The 15,665-nt window shown below is 40.4% G+C and overlaps 1 protein-coding gene across 2 annotated transcripts in view; it reads left to right on the top strand.

The window, feature by feature from the left end:
• The first annotated feature begins 414 nt into the window (after window positions 1–414).
• LOC116806878 (mothers against decapentaplegic homolog 4) overlaps window positions 415–15,665 on the top strand; it is a 50,511-nt gene continuing 35,260 nt past the window's right edge. The window contains exons 1-5 of one of the 2 annotated variants that reach the window (XM_032744685.1): window positions 415–707; window positions 8,540–8,905; window positions 9,811–9,985; window positions 10,384–10,413; window positions 11,974–12,189. In XM_032744685.1, coding sequence (XP_032600576.1) covers window positions 8,657–8,905; window positions 9,811–9,985; window positions 10,384–10,413; window positions 11,974–12,189 — 670 coding nt within the window. In that variant the 5' untranslated portion in view covers window positions 415–707; window positions 8,540–8,656. The remainder of the gene's footprint in view (window positions 708–8,539; window positions 8,906–9,810; window positions 9,986–10,383; window positions 10,414–11,973; window positions 12,190–15,665) is intronic. The other variant, XM_032744682.3, reaches the window with a different exon arrangement.

Here is a 15,665-nt window from a genome sequence, read left to right as displayed (position 1 = left end):
TGGTCTTTGGAAGGTGTCCCTGCCCATGGGAGGGAGGAATTGGAGCTATATGAGCTTTGAGATATCTTCCAACCCAAACAAGTCTAGGATTCTGATTTGTGGTGCAGTGCATTTGTTGGGGTTGTATTTGTAGGGATTTGCACTTATGGGGGTTGTATTTCCGTGACCATACATTTATGGGGGTTGCTATCGCGGCCCTGCGCATTTGTTTGGCTTCCATTTTTGAACCTGTTCCTTTTTGGTGCCGCGCCCGATGCGCCACCGCCGGACGCCAACCATAAAATTGAACCCCGACTGTGCCCACCCACCCCAGTTTCCGGCTGCCGGCAGTATGGCGGGCGACGAGCGCGCAGGCGTAATAGTGGCATGTGACGAGGGGAGCGCGGAGGCGCTTGGCTGTGGTGGCGGTGGAGAGTGTTACCCGGATATCGCGCATGTGCAGTGGCGTCTGGATGTGTCGGAGGCGGCTGCGGAGTGCGAGCGGCCGGAGTTGCGGTGACAAGGTGACGGTGACGACGGCCGTCACTGGGCGCCTGGGTTCCCCCTCCCCCGTGCCGCCGGCCTGAGGGTGGGGGGACGGAGGCTTGGCCCGCTCTGCCGCACCGGCTGAGACGAGAGTAGGCTCATCCCCGCAGCCATCGCTACCCCTCACCCTAGCCACAGGCCGCGTCCGGAGAGCGGCCGCTCCGACGCCGCCCGCGGCCCAGGTAACATCCGCTCTCGCGTCTCGTCCGCCTGCCCGCCGAGGCCACCCGCAGCACTCCCTCTCCTACCGCTCGCCGCCGAGGGTGCCGCAGGACCGGGACGGGCCGCCCCGCCGCGCTGGAGGCGTGCCGGCTGCTCCTCCGGGGAGCCGAGACAGCGGCTCCCCCCACCCGCCGCCCGGGGGCTTCTCCTCGGCCCCGCTTCTCTAGCTTCCCCTCCCTGGCTCCTTCCCCATCTCTCCCTCTTTTCCTGAACGAGAAAAAAAAAAAAAGATAGCCCCGCCTTCAAACTTTTAGTATTATTTTTTTTTTAAATCCCGGCAACGGTTCTCCATTTGGCCTGTTCCCAGTTAAACTTTCCTCCGCTGCCGTTCGTGCAGACTGCTCTCATCCTCCTCTCTCCCGCACGCTGGAAAAACACTCTAGGTGGTTTTATGTGAGCCGCTTCTCGTTTAATTCTTTGAAATCTCCCATCTTATTTGCAGTAACAAAGAACGGTGCTTTTAGCTCGTTTTCAGATAGCATGGGGCTGCTCAGCACAAGGGGTATTAAGATCCTTGCTTCCCTCCCTCCCTGCATAATTGAGCCTTATATGTTTTACCTACGAAGACGGGTTAATTTGTGGGGTAATTAGTTGAGAGTTAGGTGTGTTATCATTTAGTACCCAAATTGTGCTACTGCAAGCTAATTCTTTTCAAAGACATACGGTTGGAGTAGGATCATAGTGTCTTTGACCACCGCTTCTCAAATTATCTTGGTTAATAATAGTGTGCCACTGTCAACAAGCAAGAGTAAGTTCAGGCTCCTGCACTGTTGTTACTTTGTTCAGTAATCTAGATAATTCCATGCAAGGCTGTTGAAAGAGCTATACTTCCCTATAAAATTAAATGTGTTTTTGTACTCCAGCATCATGATAAGTAGGCAACTTGTCCTTTTGGCCCTCCTCTTATTTTTCTTGGTTGGATTGTGACTGGAAGGAGTTTCTTCTCACTTTGCAGTCATGAACCTCTTTTGATTTGCTTGTTGTGTAGGTATGTTTAATATTGATATAGAAACTTTATTTCAAAGAGCTGAAGCCTAAAGAAAAGCAGTGTCTCTAATTAGAATTCCTTTTTTAGGTAGATGGCTCTTTACATCATGCATTCAGTCGAAGCTAACACAATAGGGATGAGAGTTTTGAGAGTGTGAGTTTTAGTGAGGAACAAAGGTGTGCTGAGAGCAGATCCGTGGATCCTGATGAGGAGCAGCCTTTGCTGTGCTGTTGTTAAGGTCTTGCTGGAATTTTAGGACTCTTCTATGTTGCTAACTTTGTGAAAAAATCTACTTTTGTTTGAGGCTGGAATTTTCTGTGTTTCTGGAGGTGATTTTTTTTAAAGTTTGAGCAAATGCAGAGAACATTATCCCTGTGCAGATTACAATAAAGATGTTATCTAATACACCTATTTCTAGGGTATCAAAACATTACATACAAGTGAAAAATCACACTGCTTTTGCCTGAGCAAGTTTTGATTCTTCCTTTTATTGCTTGGTGTAGCTATAATTGTTTTCTCTGTGAGCTTTTGACAAATTAATATTTGCCCTTGTTGAAGGAAGCCTTCTGCAAGAAGAGGAATCTTGCATGATCCCCTGAGGAAGAGTTCAGATTTGCCATGTCATTCGATGGCAAGGATTTTCACCACCTGCTCTCTGAATGTGGTCTCTCCTACCATTTCTGGATTTTTATCCTCATCCCTAGGTGCTAGGATGAGGAGGGGATGACCTCTTGCTCAGTGGGACCCCAGGGGTGCTCTCTCACAAGTGAGGTACTTTGAGGCGCCTAGAACTGTATTGTGGAAATAGATCCAGTTGTAGAGGAGCTTACTGCCCTTCTCACTCTCATGGTGTAAGGTGCAGTAGTCTTCCTTCTCTGACCATACAGAAGTCTATATTGAAAAGAGGAGTTGTTTTCAGCTGTATGCTTTCTCAAAAATAAAAATGTGGAGAGGGGAGTGGAACCAAAATGAAAAGGAAACTTTCTAGGATTTAAAATGTATATGTATGTAGTCACATCAGCATAGTAACTCTACCTTGCTCACCATGTCCTGCCCCGCCCCCCCCCCCATGCATTCAAAAACAAGATGGGGATTGGGATGTTTTTACTGTTATATTAGTTTCTTGAACCAAGATTAAGAAAACTGGAACTGTGTGCAGCAGAAACATTTGCTCTGTTTATAGGATCAGTCTGTTGCATTTGTAAAGTGCTTTTCAAAGCAGTCAAAGTGCACAGGTTGAAGCTGAGAGGAGTAAAAATGTTGAGCGCTGCACTTGGTAGCTACATCAGATCAGTTTCTTCCACAAAGAAATGGTTGCTCCTACTTTTTTTTAACTGTGAATTGATGTTAAGATGAAAGAGTTGCCACTCAGTTGTCTTAAAACTCTTTTCCAGTTCCTTTTATGCTGTCATGTGTCTTACATTTTTGTATCTACTGACAGTGAGATAAGCAGAATTGAGACTTATGATTCAGGTATGCACACAAAATTAGCATTCTGGGGAGTGTTGGCTCTTACTGTACAGAACAGCGTGTGTAGTACTTTCTTAGTACTCTCTCTTGCTCTTTAATGCTAATTGTTCTTATGTCTACAAACACTTTGTTCCCATTCACCCTTTGGGCAAGTAGATAATAGTCTAATATGCTGGAATGTATCTGCACTTTAATAATTCATATCTTCATCAAATCATAAGCTGCCTTTTTATTGGTTTATGGATTTTTCTTTATCATAAAACGTATACTACTGCATTATTAAACAGCAAAACTGTAGTAATGTTTTGGTGGTTAAAAGCTATCAAATGTATATGCTGAATTTCTGACATCTTTGTGTTTGTCTAATTTTGGAGACAAGAGCCTTTCTTGTCCTTTATTCATGTGAAATGTTCTAGCAAGATGTCAATTTGTATGCTTTTCTAATTAGCTAGTTTGTTAGCATCACATTGCTGCCTAGTATCAAAATGCTGGAAATCTGTTTGGGATGGCTGTTACTAGTAAATCACATTCCAGAGTATCAGTGGAAGGTTCACTACCCTATTTGTTTACAGTAGGATTTATATCAGTGTCGGGCCTGGATTAACTGTCTTGCCCAAGATGTTGGATTACTGATTGCCTGGATCATATTCCTTTGGGCTACATCCCCGATTTCCAGCTCCATAACTGCTTGGTTTGTCTGCATAAGTGTATTGTTTCCTTTTTTTGTTGGGGGTTGATTGTTCTCCTCAAATTGCAAAATGTGGCGTACGGTCACACTAGGGCACATTCATGGGAGTTTAGGTAAAGTCTTCAGGCTATATATGATGTATGGAAGAATTATGGTGTTTGTTCAAGTTTGCATCAGTCTTGAAGGAAGAGTTTCAGTTAATGGTTACTTCTCAATTCTCTGAGATAATAGTGTGTTTGTTACAGATCATGAAGTGTGCTTTTAATTATCTGGCAATCTGAACATCTTTTGTCTTACAGATTTACTTATTCAGAGGCTCTTATTCTTGTTCCAATACTTAGAGTACTGCAGAACACTAGTTGTTGTTCACTTGTTTTATACCTGTTAATACCTACCTGTTAATACTTAGTTATTGAAATAAATTACTTTCTATAACAGAATTATAGAATTGTTAAGGTTGGAAAAGACATTTGAGTCCAAACATAAGTACTTCTCTATAACTTTGTAACTTGTTAGCATTTTATATTACTTGTCCCTTTTTTTCCCTGTTCTGCTCTCATCACACTATAGCAAAAGGGAGAGAAATACCTTTTTGTTCCTTGGTGAATGAAGCTGAGAGCTTTACTACAAGCACTGTCTCCTGCTTCTGTTTTTCTCATGTTCCCTGTCTCTTCTCTCTGCCTCTTTTTTCCCAAAGCACTCTCTCACCCATTTCTGTTTCCATGAAATTCCTGGGTAGAGGGAATTAAGAACTTCTTTGCTCATTATATTTGGCCCTATGTATTCAACTGTAAATCTAAGCTTGAATTGTAGTGTCCATTTGTAAAACATAAAAACTTGGCTTGTCTCCAAAATATACTAATGCTTCAGAGAAAATATGTCATGACACTTATCAATTATGTGCCAGATTGATACCCACTGACCTCACTCCCTCTTTTTGGGGATCAAAATTACAAGATTAAAGACAAGATTTCTGTATATGTAACTTCTAAAAGGAAGCTCCTGAATTAATGTGCAATTATGCATCAGCAGTGTTTAACTGTATTCAAAATCTTAAACTGGCCTGGTGTTATGGGTTGACGCTGGCACAGTGCTAGTGTACTTATGAAAATATATTTTCTTAAATGGTTACTGTGAGATGTGATTAGAAACAGAGTAGACTAGGTTTAAGTTTAGAAATAAAGAAAAACTTTATTAACTTATAATAAAAGAAACACACAAGATTTAGAATGAAAACTTTCTAAAACATTCTTTTCCTTTTCACTTTATTTCTACTAAAGTATAGTGAGACAAAACTGGATTTTCGATTAAGTTGCTACTTAGATAATTAATTTTTAGTTTATCAAGGGAGAAAGGAGTTTTTCTTGTACTATGGTCTTTTACAGGAAACAGTTTCGACTTGTTTTTAATGTTACACATGGCACTACTCAGAGAAAATCTGCTATTGTGATATCTTCTTTCTATATACAGTGTTCTTACTACTGTCTATGGACTAGAACTGTTTATAGGGTTCTTTTTAAGGATGTTTTGCTAAGTACTAGAAAATAACAATTTCTTATTTTGGGACAACAGTACCCCTTATTTTCTCCTCCCCTGCGGTTGAGGGTTTTGAGAACAGAGATTTTTTTCTTCTCTAAAGACAGAGGGCACTGCTACACTCTCTTCATCTTTCTCTGTTTATTCTACTCTTGCACATGGCATCACTGTAGCAGGTCACTCTCACTCCTGCCCTGGCAGTCATTGCAGCAGGTCACTTCAACTCTTGCACTGGCAATTACTGTAGCAGGTTACTCTCTTGGTTTAAACTATTGCATCTTTTTAAATGCAGTCTCTGTGTTACAGGAAAATTGGTTCAGTCTATAGTTACATAAGAAAAAGTCTAGCTAAAAGCTACTCTATTATTTCTTCTTACTTAGGATTCTTTCCCATCTTCTCTTGACATCTCAGGCTCTAGGCTGTCTCTCTTCTCTTTCAGATTAAGGAGGATTAATGTTTTGCAAAGTTTTCTTTGTCTAAAGGGGTTAAAGTCTTGGCTTCTGCTGTCTGCTGCCCTCAGGATGCCTGAAATCTCACAGCAGGCTGCTTATGATTCTCATGGCTGGGCACCTTCCCACTCCTTTTTTTTTTTTCTTCTGCCGGCTATGAAGGCACATGATATCAAATTTCCAGGTGGCACAGGATCTCTATTTTCTCTCTCTCCCTCTGAAGGAGAGAAACAAAAGACATCTTAGTGTTTCTTCACCCTTCTGTCCTGCAAAAGCTGACCCAGTTCTATTCTCTTCACCTCTTTCTTTGTCTAAAGTTCCTGACTTACTTTAACTTATGCCACATAACTTCCCCTCCCCCACTCAGCCTATAGCTAAGCAAGGAAAGTCTGAGCTCTTCACTGACAAAAACAAAAAAGAAAGTTCTTCTAAAAGTTCTCTGCTTTTAATTCTGTGTTCTCAGAAGCGTATCCATAACTTCAGTAATTACACCAGATATTAATATTTAAATCTGACTACTAATTAGTTTGACTAAAACTTCCTGAAAAAACTCACTTCTTTATCAACCCATGACACCTGGCTTTCAAAAATGCTGAATAATCAGATGCTCCTACTGAGCGCAGTGGCAGCTGAGGGGTGACTTCAGCATTTCTAAAGATCATTACACTTAAATAAGGGTTTATTTGCTTGATCTTAGTCTTCTGAAAGTCAGCCATCAAAATTCCCATTCATGGTTTTAGGGATGTAAAAGAGCTGCTTGTCTAATTTTAAGCATCTTTATTTAAAGCTCCTTTAGCTAGTAGCTTTATCAAGTGACTTATTTGTGATTACTTATGTGTATCTATCTGGGATACTGTTTTATATTTAAGGAAAATTATGTTTTATTTTGTTTTAGCTGGTAAGCTTTGAGATTTACGTGAATTCGAGTTGCTTTGGAGAATGAATGGCCGGTTAAGCTTGACTTTTAATAGAGTCTTATTGATTTGAAGCATTAAAAGAAGCTAGTATTGAGGGAGAAACTTTAATAGCTAGGTAAAATGATCTTACTCAAACTTATAGGTAATTGTTTTTCTTTGGGAGAAATTACATCCAGAAGCATTCTTACAAAAGAAAAATATTGAAAATGGAGGGGGGGGGGATTTGTGCTAGGTTTTTCCCCAAGTGTACAAAAATGTGATGTATTCAAGTTGAAATCAGAAAAAATGCTAAGTAGGGAAGAGTTTGTTTCCTTTTATAATTGTTCTGGATTTGTGTTGCAATATTCCTTTTACAAGGACGGAAGTCATGTTAATACTGTAATTTGTGTGATACGTTAGCGTTCTAAGTTAACACTCCACTCTTATTTTTGTGCAATGCATTTGTTTCAAATAAAAAGCTGCTACTGCTGTACCTCTAATGACATGGAAAATTCCAGTGCAGAAACAGGTCTTTGACTGGATGTGTTCTTCAGATAATGAGAACAAACATTTTTTTCTTTAACGATTGAAATCACATATATTTTATTTACAGTGCTGAGAACAACATGGTAGTTTCAAAAAGGCTGCTATTTTAAGTTTACTTGGAAAATGTAAATGTAGTAAAATCACTTATATGTATTTGCTGCCACTTTCTTAAGAAAGCCAGACCACATAGTTCATAGAATGGTGTTAGTGAAGCCAGAGCTGCTTGAAGAACCAGAGCAGCTTTTTGACAACATTAGACTCCTTTTCTGTCACTGCACAAAATCTGCTGTCCTATGTTTCTGGATAAAGCAAGATAAAGTGTAACAATTGTCTCTTTCAAAATCAAGAAAATCAGGCCAGCTATAATTTATGGATTAAAGGAAACTTAAAAATGATCATGTCTGCTGGCTTTGAGAAGAATAGCTTCATGACTAGAAACCATTGGAGGTTCTTAACAAGTGGAGTTTAACGGCTAAGTGTGTTAGGAGGGACTTGGTCTTGAGCTTATATTTAGTGTAATTAAGACAGTTCTGTTTGAGACAATTCAGAAGTGCTTTGTTAGTGAGTTTGGTCGATTTGTCTTGATCCAGAAGAAGCTGGATCCAAACAAGAAAAGACAAATGTGCCAGCTGAGGTTTTCATATCTAAAGATACACACAATACAAATTTATATAAATGTGTATTAAGTTAATGGCCAGGTACAATTTTTGCCTTTCTGGTTAGCAAAGAGAAGTAGAATTGATTGGAGGTCAGAACATAGTTGAACTATTTGAACAGAATTATTAAATGAAGATGACAGATTATTCTGGTGTGTATTCATGCTTATTCACTATTCACATTTTGTTTAAATCAGTGCCACTTGATTCCCAGCCAGTATTTTCACTTGTTTTCATCCTGCCAGTATAAAAGATAGGAAATGATTGTTACTGTTCTCCTTTTCCTGATTAATTTAATGCATTTCTATATGTACATACTATGTGTACATATATATAAACTATAATTTTGTTTAAATATTGTTACTAGGGGAAAATAAATCTTATATCTCAAACTGTGCAAGCAGTGTCTTAAGCATGTTTTAGCTATCATGGGACAAGAAATGCAGTGTTGTCATGTGCTTTTAATATCCTGCACTTAAAAGAAGCATAAAGCCACAGACGTCCTTAGAAACATGATCTGCAATGTTAAAAACAAATCTAATGTAGATATTTTTTCCTTCTAGGTTTTACCAAGAGACAGTACATCTAACACTCAACTTGGATCATCTCTTATTCATCAGCTTGAAAATCATAACAGCCCCCAAAACTGACATTTGATCTGAAAGAAAAAGTTGTGACAAATGGACAATATGTCTATTACTAACACACCAACAAGTAATGATGCTTGTCTGAGCATTGTTCACAGCTTGATGTGCCATCGACAAGGTGGAGAGAGTGAAACTTTTGCAAAACGTGCAATTGAAAGTTTAGTTAAAAAGCTAAAGGAGAAAAAAGATGAATTGGATTCTTTGATTACAGCTATAACCACAAATGGAGCTCATCCTAGCAAGTGTGTTACAATACAGAGAACGCTGGATGGGAGGCTTCAGGTTAGTATAAGTGAAAATCCGATGTTTTCCTCCTAGTGAAGCTGGAGCAAAAGTGAGTGACACAGGATCCTAGAGTGTTGAGGAAGAGTAGCTCTTCTCTTGCATCTACCCTTGCCCCCATTTGTAGGCATGTTTTATGGCTGGAGCTCTCGACTGCTGCAGTAGTTTTTTGGTTGGTTGGTTGTTTTTTTTCCAAAAGGAGCAGAAGGTATTGGATCAGCTGTTCTAAATGAGTATGTGTGTGGCAATAAAAACCAGGGTCATGTAACAATTTTGGCTGTTTATCCTGTTTTTTTCACTGCAAGCTTATGTTAGCTCTCTGTTGATCAGAAGTATAAAGACAGACCTATTCTAAGAAGGTACTCCAAGGAGTCTGCACTGAGGATTTATGTTAGCCTTATATCATCAGTACTCAGTACCTGTATAGCTTGGGTTACAATTTCCTTGTTCCAGGACAGATGTCATGTTTGCTGGCTAGCTTTCTGTCTACCCTAGAAGCATTTTTAAATCTTTTTTTTCATGATAATGAAATGGCATTCTTCTACTTGTAAATTCATTATAGTGTAGCTTAGCACCTCGTTCCTCTTCTGGGGCAAAGCTCCTTAGTCATCCATGGTGGGGAAGGTGACCATACATACTACCTTAAGCACAAATTCTGCTTCTGCCATTTTGTATCCAGTATTTTTTTAAGAATCACAGTGTTGATTTAACCATAGCAAAACCCTAATAGAGATTTATTTCTGTTGAGTACAGAAGTTGGGTAAACTGTACATCACCATTTTTTCCCCCATATTTTGATGATGGAGAAAGGTTGTGTTGTTTGTCCTCTTCCAGCTTTGCTCCTCACTAAATAAAATGAAAAGTGTTGCTACTTGCCCAATCAACTCTTGTGTCTAACTTTTTAGGTGGCTGGTCGCAAGGGATTCCCTCATGTGATTTATGCTCGTCTTTGGAGGTGGCCTGATCTTCATAAAAATGAACTCAAGCATGTTAAATATTGTCAGTATGCTTTTGACTTAAAATGTGACAGTGTCTGTGTAAATCCTTACCATTATGAGCGTGTAGTATCGCCTGGCATTGGTAAGTAGACTCTTGATTTAAAATGGAACAGTGGGAATAAAATGTAAAATGTTTTCCTTTTAAGTGTAAAAAATACAGGCCTAAATTAGAAACATTAATTTTTAATGATCTAATTATAAATTACTCTCATATACTCTTGTCCATCTTCTTAATTGAATTATTCTTTTATTCCAAATTTAAAAGAACAATTTGTTGCTTTTGTTTAAGTCTTTCTGTTGCTTTCTTGCAGTTAATGTGTATTCTAGGAATAATTTAGCATTGAGACTTGTGTTGAGATGGGATATAATATGTAGTCTGTAGTACCAATTTTTAAATTTTATAAACTTATTGTACAGAAGTTGTTGAAGAGCTCTGAATATAATTTTCTATGCCCCCTTTTCTTTTTCTTCTTTTTAAAGATCTCTCGGGACTGACACTACAGAGTTCTGGTAAGTAGTTCTGTTTACTATTGCATTTCCGTGGGTGCAAACTGTGTTAAATTCTTCAGTATGTACACAGTTTATTCCGTTGTATCTCCTTAGAAAAGATTATAGAGAGCAGATGAAAATGCATTTTTCTCTCTGGTTTTGGAAAAAACAGCTAAGTAGCATATAAGAGGCATGATAAATTCTTTGAATTGAGGCTTCAGCTGAGCTTGCCAGTATGTTCTGTTGTCATTGCTCACAACTTTTAAGTCCCACAAAAAAAACCCAAACAACAAAACTCTCACCATTGAATGCTGCTAATTAATAAAAATACCCAGACACCCAAAACCGTGCGCACATGTATCACATGCTAATTAATTGAATTTGGAATAATAGATGCTTATGATGTAATAAGTAGTTTAGCAATAAACTGGTATAAGTTCTGTAATTAATATGCAATTGAATGAAGGAGTCTAATATTCTTGCTGTCTCTGAAACTTGAGAGAAATTGAATATTAAATCTCCAATGAACATTAATCAGAAATTATGAAATTGTGCACCTGGTAACTGCTTTTTTTCAAAACTGGGATTTTTTTTTCCTTCAGGAAAAAATTCATAGAGAAATTTGGATTACCCAATATTTTTAGCAAAGACAACTTAAAAAAAACCCAACCCACCCAACAAACTGTTAACTTCACAAGCTTTAGCTTGCTTGCTCACCTCTGTAATTGTTATATGTGTCTTCTGAAAAATGATCCTTTTATACAGAATCAAAGGTTACTAGCTAGCAGTTAAATACATAAATGTTTTCATGTCATGCAGTTGTTTTTGCAGCAGGAAAGAAAAAAAACTACTGTCACATTTTAATATATTTAAGTCTGCTTTAAAAATGAGCATGGGAGCTAATGTAGTGTGTTATTTAAAGATGCTCAATAGGATATATAGAAATAAATTATTGTAGTGGCAATGGTAGTAATTTCCTTACACAGTATGTGGAATATTCTGAATTAGTGGCTACATTATTAAATATGGAGTAGTGGTGTATTGTCTTTGAATGTGAATTTGATGTTTCTAGTCAATTTGAATGGGAGTTGCTTAAAATTATTTAAGGAATGCATGAAGTTTTTTATGTACTGTGTTAATGAATTGTTTTTCATAGGAGCTTTATTTATGTTTGTATTTGTATACTAGGAATTAGTTTGTTAACTACTGCATTAACATATATTTAGGTGCTTGACAAAAAGCATGTTCCTCCCTTTTATTAACCGTGTCCAATCACACAGTGATGGACTAGAAAACAAAATGCTATTGGAGTATATTATTGTGGGACTAAACTGCTTGTTTGATAACAGTAAGCAAAATAAACTGTTTGCTTTTCTATTCAGTTATGCTTCAAAATTTCTTGCTGCTGGCTTGAAGTGTTTATTTGTAATTTAGTGGAGTGCTTTAGCAATGTTTATATAGGTTAAATCCCCCCCCCCTAGTTTTAATGGCATTGTTATTGCTTGAAAGTAGTAGCACAATCTGTAGTTAAATCCCGAAAACAGATTTGCTTTGCATGTTTAACTGTTTGTTTCTTCACAGCTCCTTCAAGTATGTTGGTGAAAGACGAATATGTTCATGACTATGAGGGGCAGCCATCATTGTCTTCTGCTGAAGGCCATTCAGTCCAAACCATCCAGCATCCACCAAGTAACAGGGCATCTACAGAGCCTTATAGCACCCCAGCCATGTTAGCTCCTACTGAGGCTAGCACTACCAGCACCACTAATTTTCCCAACATTCCTGTGGCTTCAACAAGTAAGAATGAGATGATATGAAATACTAAACTCTGAAAATGTGAAAGCTCAAAGATAACCACTGATTTTTGACAAAATAGATCTTGTATTGGAACTGTGCTGTTGCCACGCTACACTGGTAGAAGTGTGTGGCAATATGATCTAGGCAGTCTTGTAAGCATTAACATAAGGGTTTACCTTGAAGCATAATTTGAGTAACTTTCCCAGGTGGCCCAGTCTTTTTTTAGTGAGACTGACACTACGTGACCATTACAAGACTCTTGATTATGCCAAAGGTTCAGTAACACGATGTTAAAACAATTGGCCAGTAGCAAAAATATTATGGCTATTATTTGTTTATTGTTGTAGAAATTGAAGAATTTTATTATTTTATCACAACAGCAAATGGGATAACTGTCCTGGTTTAGGGCAAATTTGGAGAAAACCTCCAGGAGGAGCCCCCTCAGACAGCAAACCCCCACAGCCCCTCCCCACCCCCACCTGATTCAGGAAGAATTTCTTTGGAGAGAAGTGGAAAAAACCTGTTTATTTAACAGAAAGAAGCACTCCCTGGCACACAAACATCACAAGATGATATAATCACTTTCACTGCTCTGAAGAGATGACAAATTCAGAAAGTCTCTCCTGGGAGTGGTCACCCAGTTATCATTCTCTGGCAGAGGGGATGGCTGCTGCAGGTCACAAAATGTGGACTCTCTGTGTTTCTCGGTGTTTCCCAGGTCCCAGTCCGGAGCAGGTTTGAATGGTATTCAGGAAAGAGAAAGAAAAACAGTCCAGGAAAAAAAATTGGACTGCCTAGCTAAACTAACTAATAAGCAAAAGCAAGGGCAAAAGCAAAAAGCAGGAGGGAGAGCAAAGTGAAAGCAAGCAAGCAAGCCCTATCCTGTCTCCTAGACACAGACCCTGGGGGGAGGTGAGCCAGCTGATAACAAGACAAAACAAACCTTCAGTTTTCGGAGCCAGTCCTGAAGGCACAGAACTCAACATCAAGCATAAACAGAACACATGATTTGGGATACAAGCACCATAACATCACCCTAGGACATTCCACCCCTTATCTCCATATCCTCAACATATTACCAAACATCATGCATTTATTCACGTAAAAACTTCCATCTTTCACTTACTCATACACATTTCCTTCCATCTCACTTGCTCAAACCTTCAACACTTACACATTTCCTTCTGTCTCATGTCTGTGTGGTTTAATGTACAGACAATGGTAGTAACATCGAGCAAACAGTGATATTTGCATATGTCTCACCCCACAATCAGATCTCCCTGAGGTACACATCGTGTTGTTCCATCTCTACATTATCCACCATGTACAGCCTGGTCCCTGAGCAAAGACCATCCCATGAAAGGGTTTGTCTGTACTTGAGGCAGAATTGATCCACACTGTTTTCCCTAACAAATCTCTGACATGTGCCACTGGGACTTTATCTCCGTCTACTATATTCAGGGACTCAGACTGGACAGGACCTGCTCGATTGGTGGAACCTTGGCTGTTAACTAACCAGGTGGCCTTTGCAAAATGTTGCTCCCAATTTTTGAAAGATCCCCCACCCAATGCTTTTAAGGTGGTTTTTAACAGTCCATTGTACCTCTTCACTTTGCCTGCAGCTGGTGCATGGTAGGGGATATGGTACACTCACTCAATACCATGTTCCCTAGCCCAGGTGTTGATAAGGCTATTCTTGAAATGAGTCCCATTGTCTGACTCAATCCTCTCAGGGGTACCATGCCTCCAAAGGACCTGCTTTACAAGGCCCAGGATGGTGTTACGGGCTGTAGCATGAGACACTGGGTAGGTTTCCAACCATCCTGTGGTGGCTTCTACCATTGTGAGCACATAGCGCTTGCCTTGGCGTGTCTGGGGCAGTGTGATGTAGTCAATCTGCCAGGTCTCCCCATATTTGTACTTGGACCACTACCCACCATACCATAGGTGCTTCAACTTGCTTGGCCTGTTTAATGGCAGCACATGTCTCACAGTCATGGATCACCTGAGAAATACTGTCCATGGTTAGATCCACCCCTCGGTCTCATGCCCACTTATAGGTGGCATCTCTACCCTGATGGCCTGAGGCATCATGGGCCCATCGTGCTAGGAACAACTCCCCCTTGTGTTCCCAATCAAGGTCTGTCTTTGACACCCCTATCTTTGCAGCCTGATCTACCTGCTGATTGTTTTGCTGCTCTTCATGAACTCTACATTTGAGGATATGGGCATCTACATGGCGAACCTTCACAGGTAGTTTCTCTACCTGGGTAGCAATATCTTTCCACTCTTCAGCAGTCCAAATTGGTTTTCCTCTACACTGCCAGTTAGCCTCTTTCCATCTTTCCAGCCACCCCCATAGAGCATTGGCTACCATCCATGAATCAGTGTAGAGGTAGAGCTTTGGCCACTTCTCCCTTTCTGCAATGTCTAGGGCCAGTTGAACGGCTTTGAGTTCAGCAAGCTGGCTTGATCCACCTTCTCCTTCAGTGGCCTCTGCAACCCATTGTGTGGACTCCATACAGCTGCTTTCCACTTCCGATTCATCCCTACGATGCGACAGGAACTGTCAGTGAAAAGAGTGCAGCGTGTTTCCTCTGCTGGCAGTTGGTTGTATGGTGGAGCTTCTTCAGCCTGTGTCACTGGTTCTTCTTCATCTGTGACACCAAAACTTTCACCTTCGGGCCATTTGTAATTACTTCCAAAATCCCAGGGCGATTCAGTTTACCAATATGGGCACGCTGCGCGATGAGAGCAATCCACTTGCTCCATGTAGCACTGGTGGCATGGTGGGTGGAGGGAACCTTTCCTTTGAACATCCACCTCAGCACCGCTAGTCAGGGTGCCAGGAGGAGTTGTGCTTCTGTACCAATCAACTCTGCGGCGGCTTGGACTCCTTCGTAGGCAGCCAAGATTTCTTTCTCTGTTGGGGTGTAGTTAGCTTCAGACCCTCTGTAGCTCCGACTCCAAAATCTTAATGGTTGGCCTCGAGTCTCATCAGGCACCTTCTGCCAAAGGCTCCAGGACAGACCATGGTTCCAGGCTGCAGAGTAGAGCACATTCTTCACATCTGTTCCCGTCCTGACTGGGCCAAGGGCTACTGCATGAGCAATTTCCTGCTTTATCTAGGCGAAAGCTTGCTGCTGCTCAGGGCCCCAGTGGAAATCGTTCTTCTTGCGGGCGACGAGGTAAAGAGGGCTCGCGATCTGACTGTACTCAGGAATATGCATTCTCCAAAAGCCTATGGCACCTAAGAAAGCTTGTGTTTCCCTCGTATTGGTTGGTGGGGACATAGCTGCGATCTTGTTGATGACATCTGTAGGAATCTGACGCTATCTTGCCACTTCACTTCCAAGAACTGTATCTCTCGAGCAGGTCCCTTCACTTTACTCTTCTTGATGGCAAAACCAGCTTCCTGGAGGATTCAGATAATTTTCTCTCCTTTCTCAAACACTTGTGCTGCTGTGTTCCCCCAC

This window comes from Taeniopygia guttata, chromosome W (assembly GCF_048771995.1).
Source record: "Taeniopygia guttata chromosome W, bTaeGut7.mat, whole genome shotgun sequence".
Taxonomy (NCBI): Eukaryota; Metazoa; Chordata; class Aves; order Passeriformes; family Estrildidae; genus Taeniopygia; species Taeniopygia guttata.
This window is presented reverse-complemented; position numbering and strand designations above follow the sequence as displayed.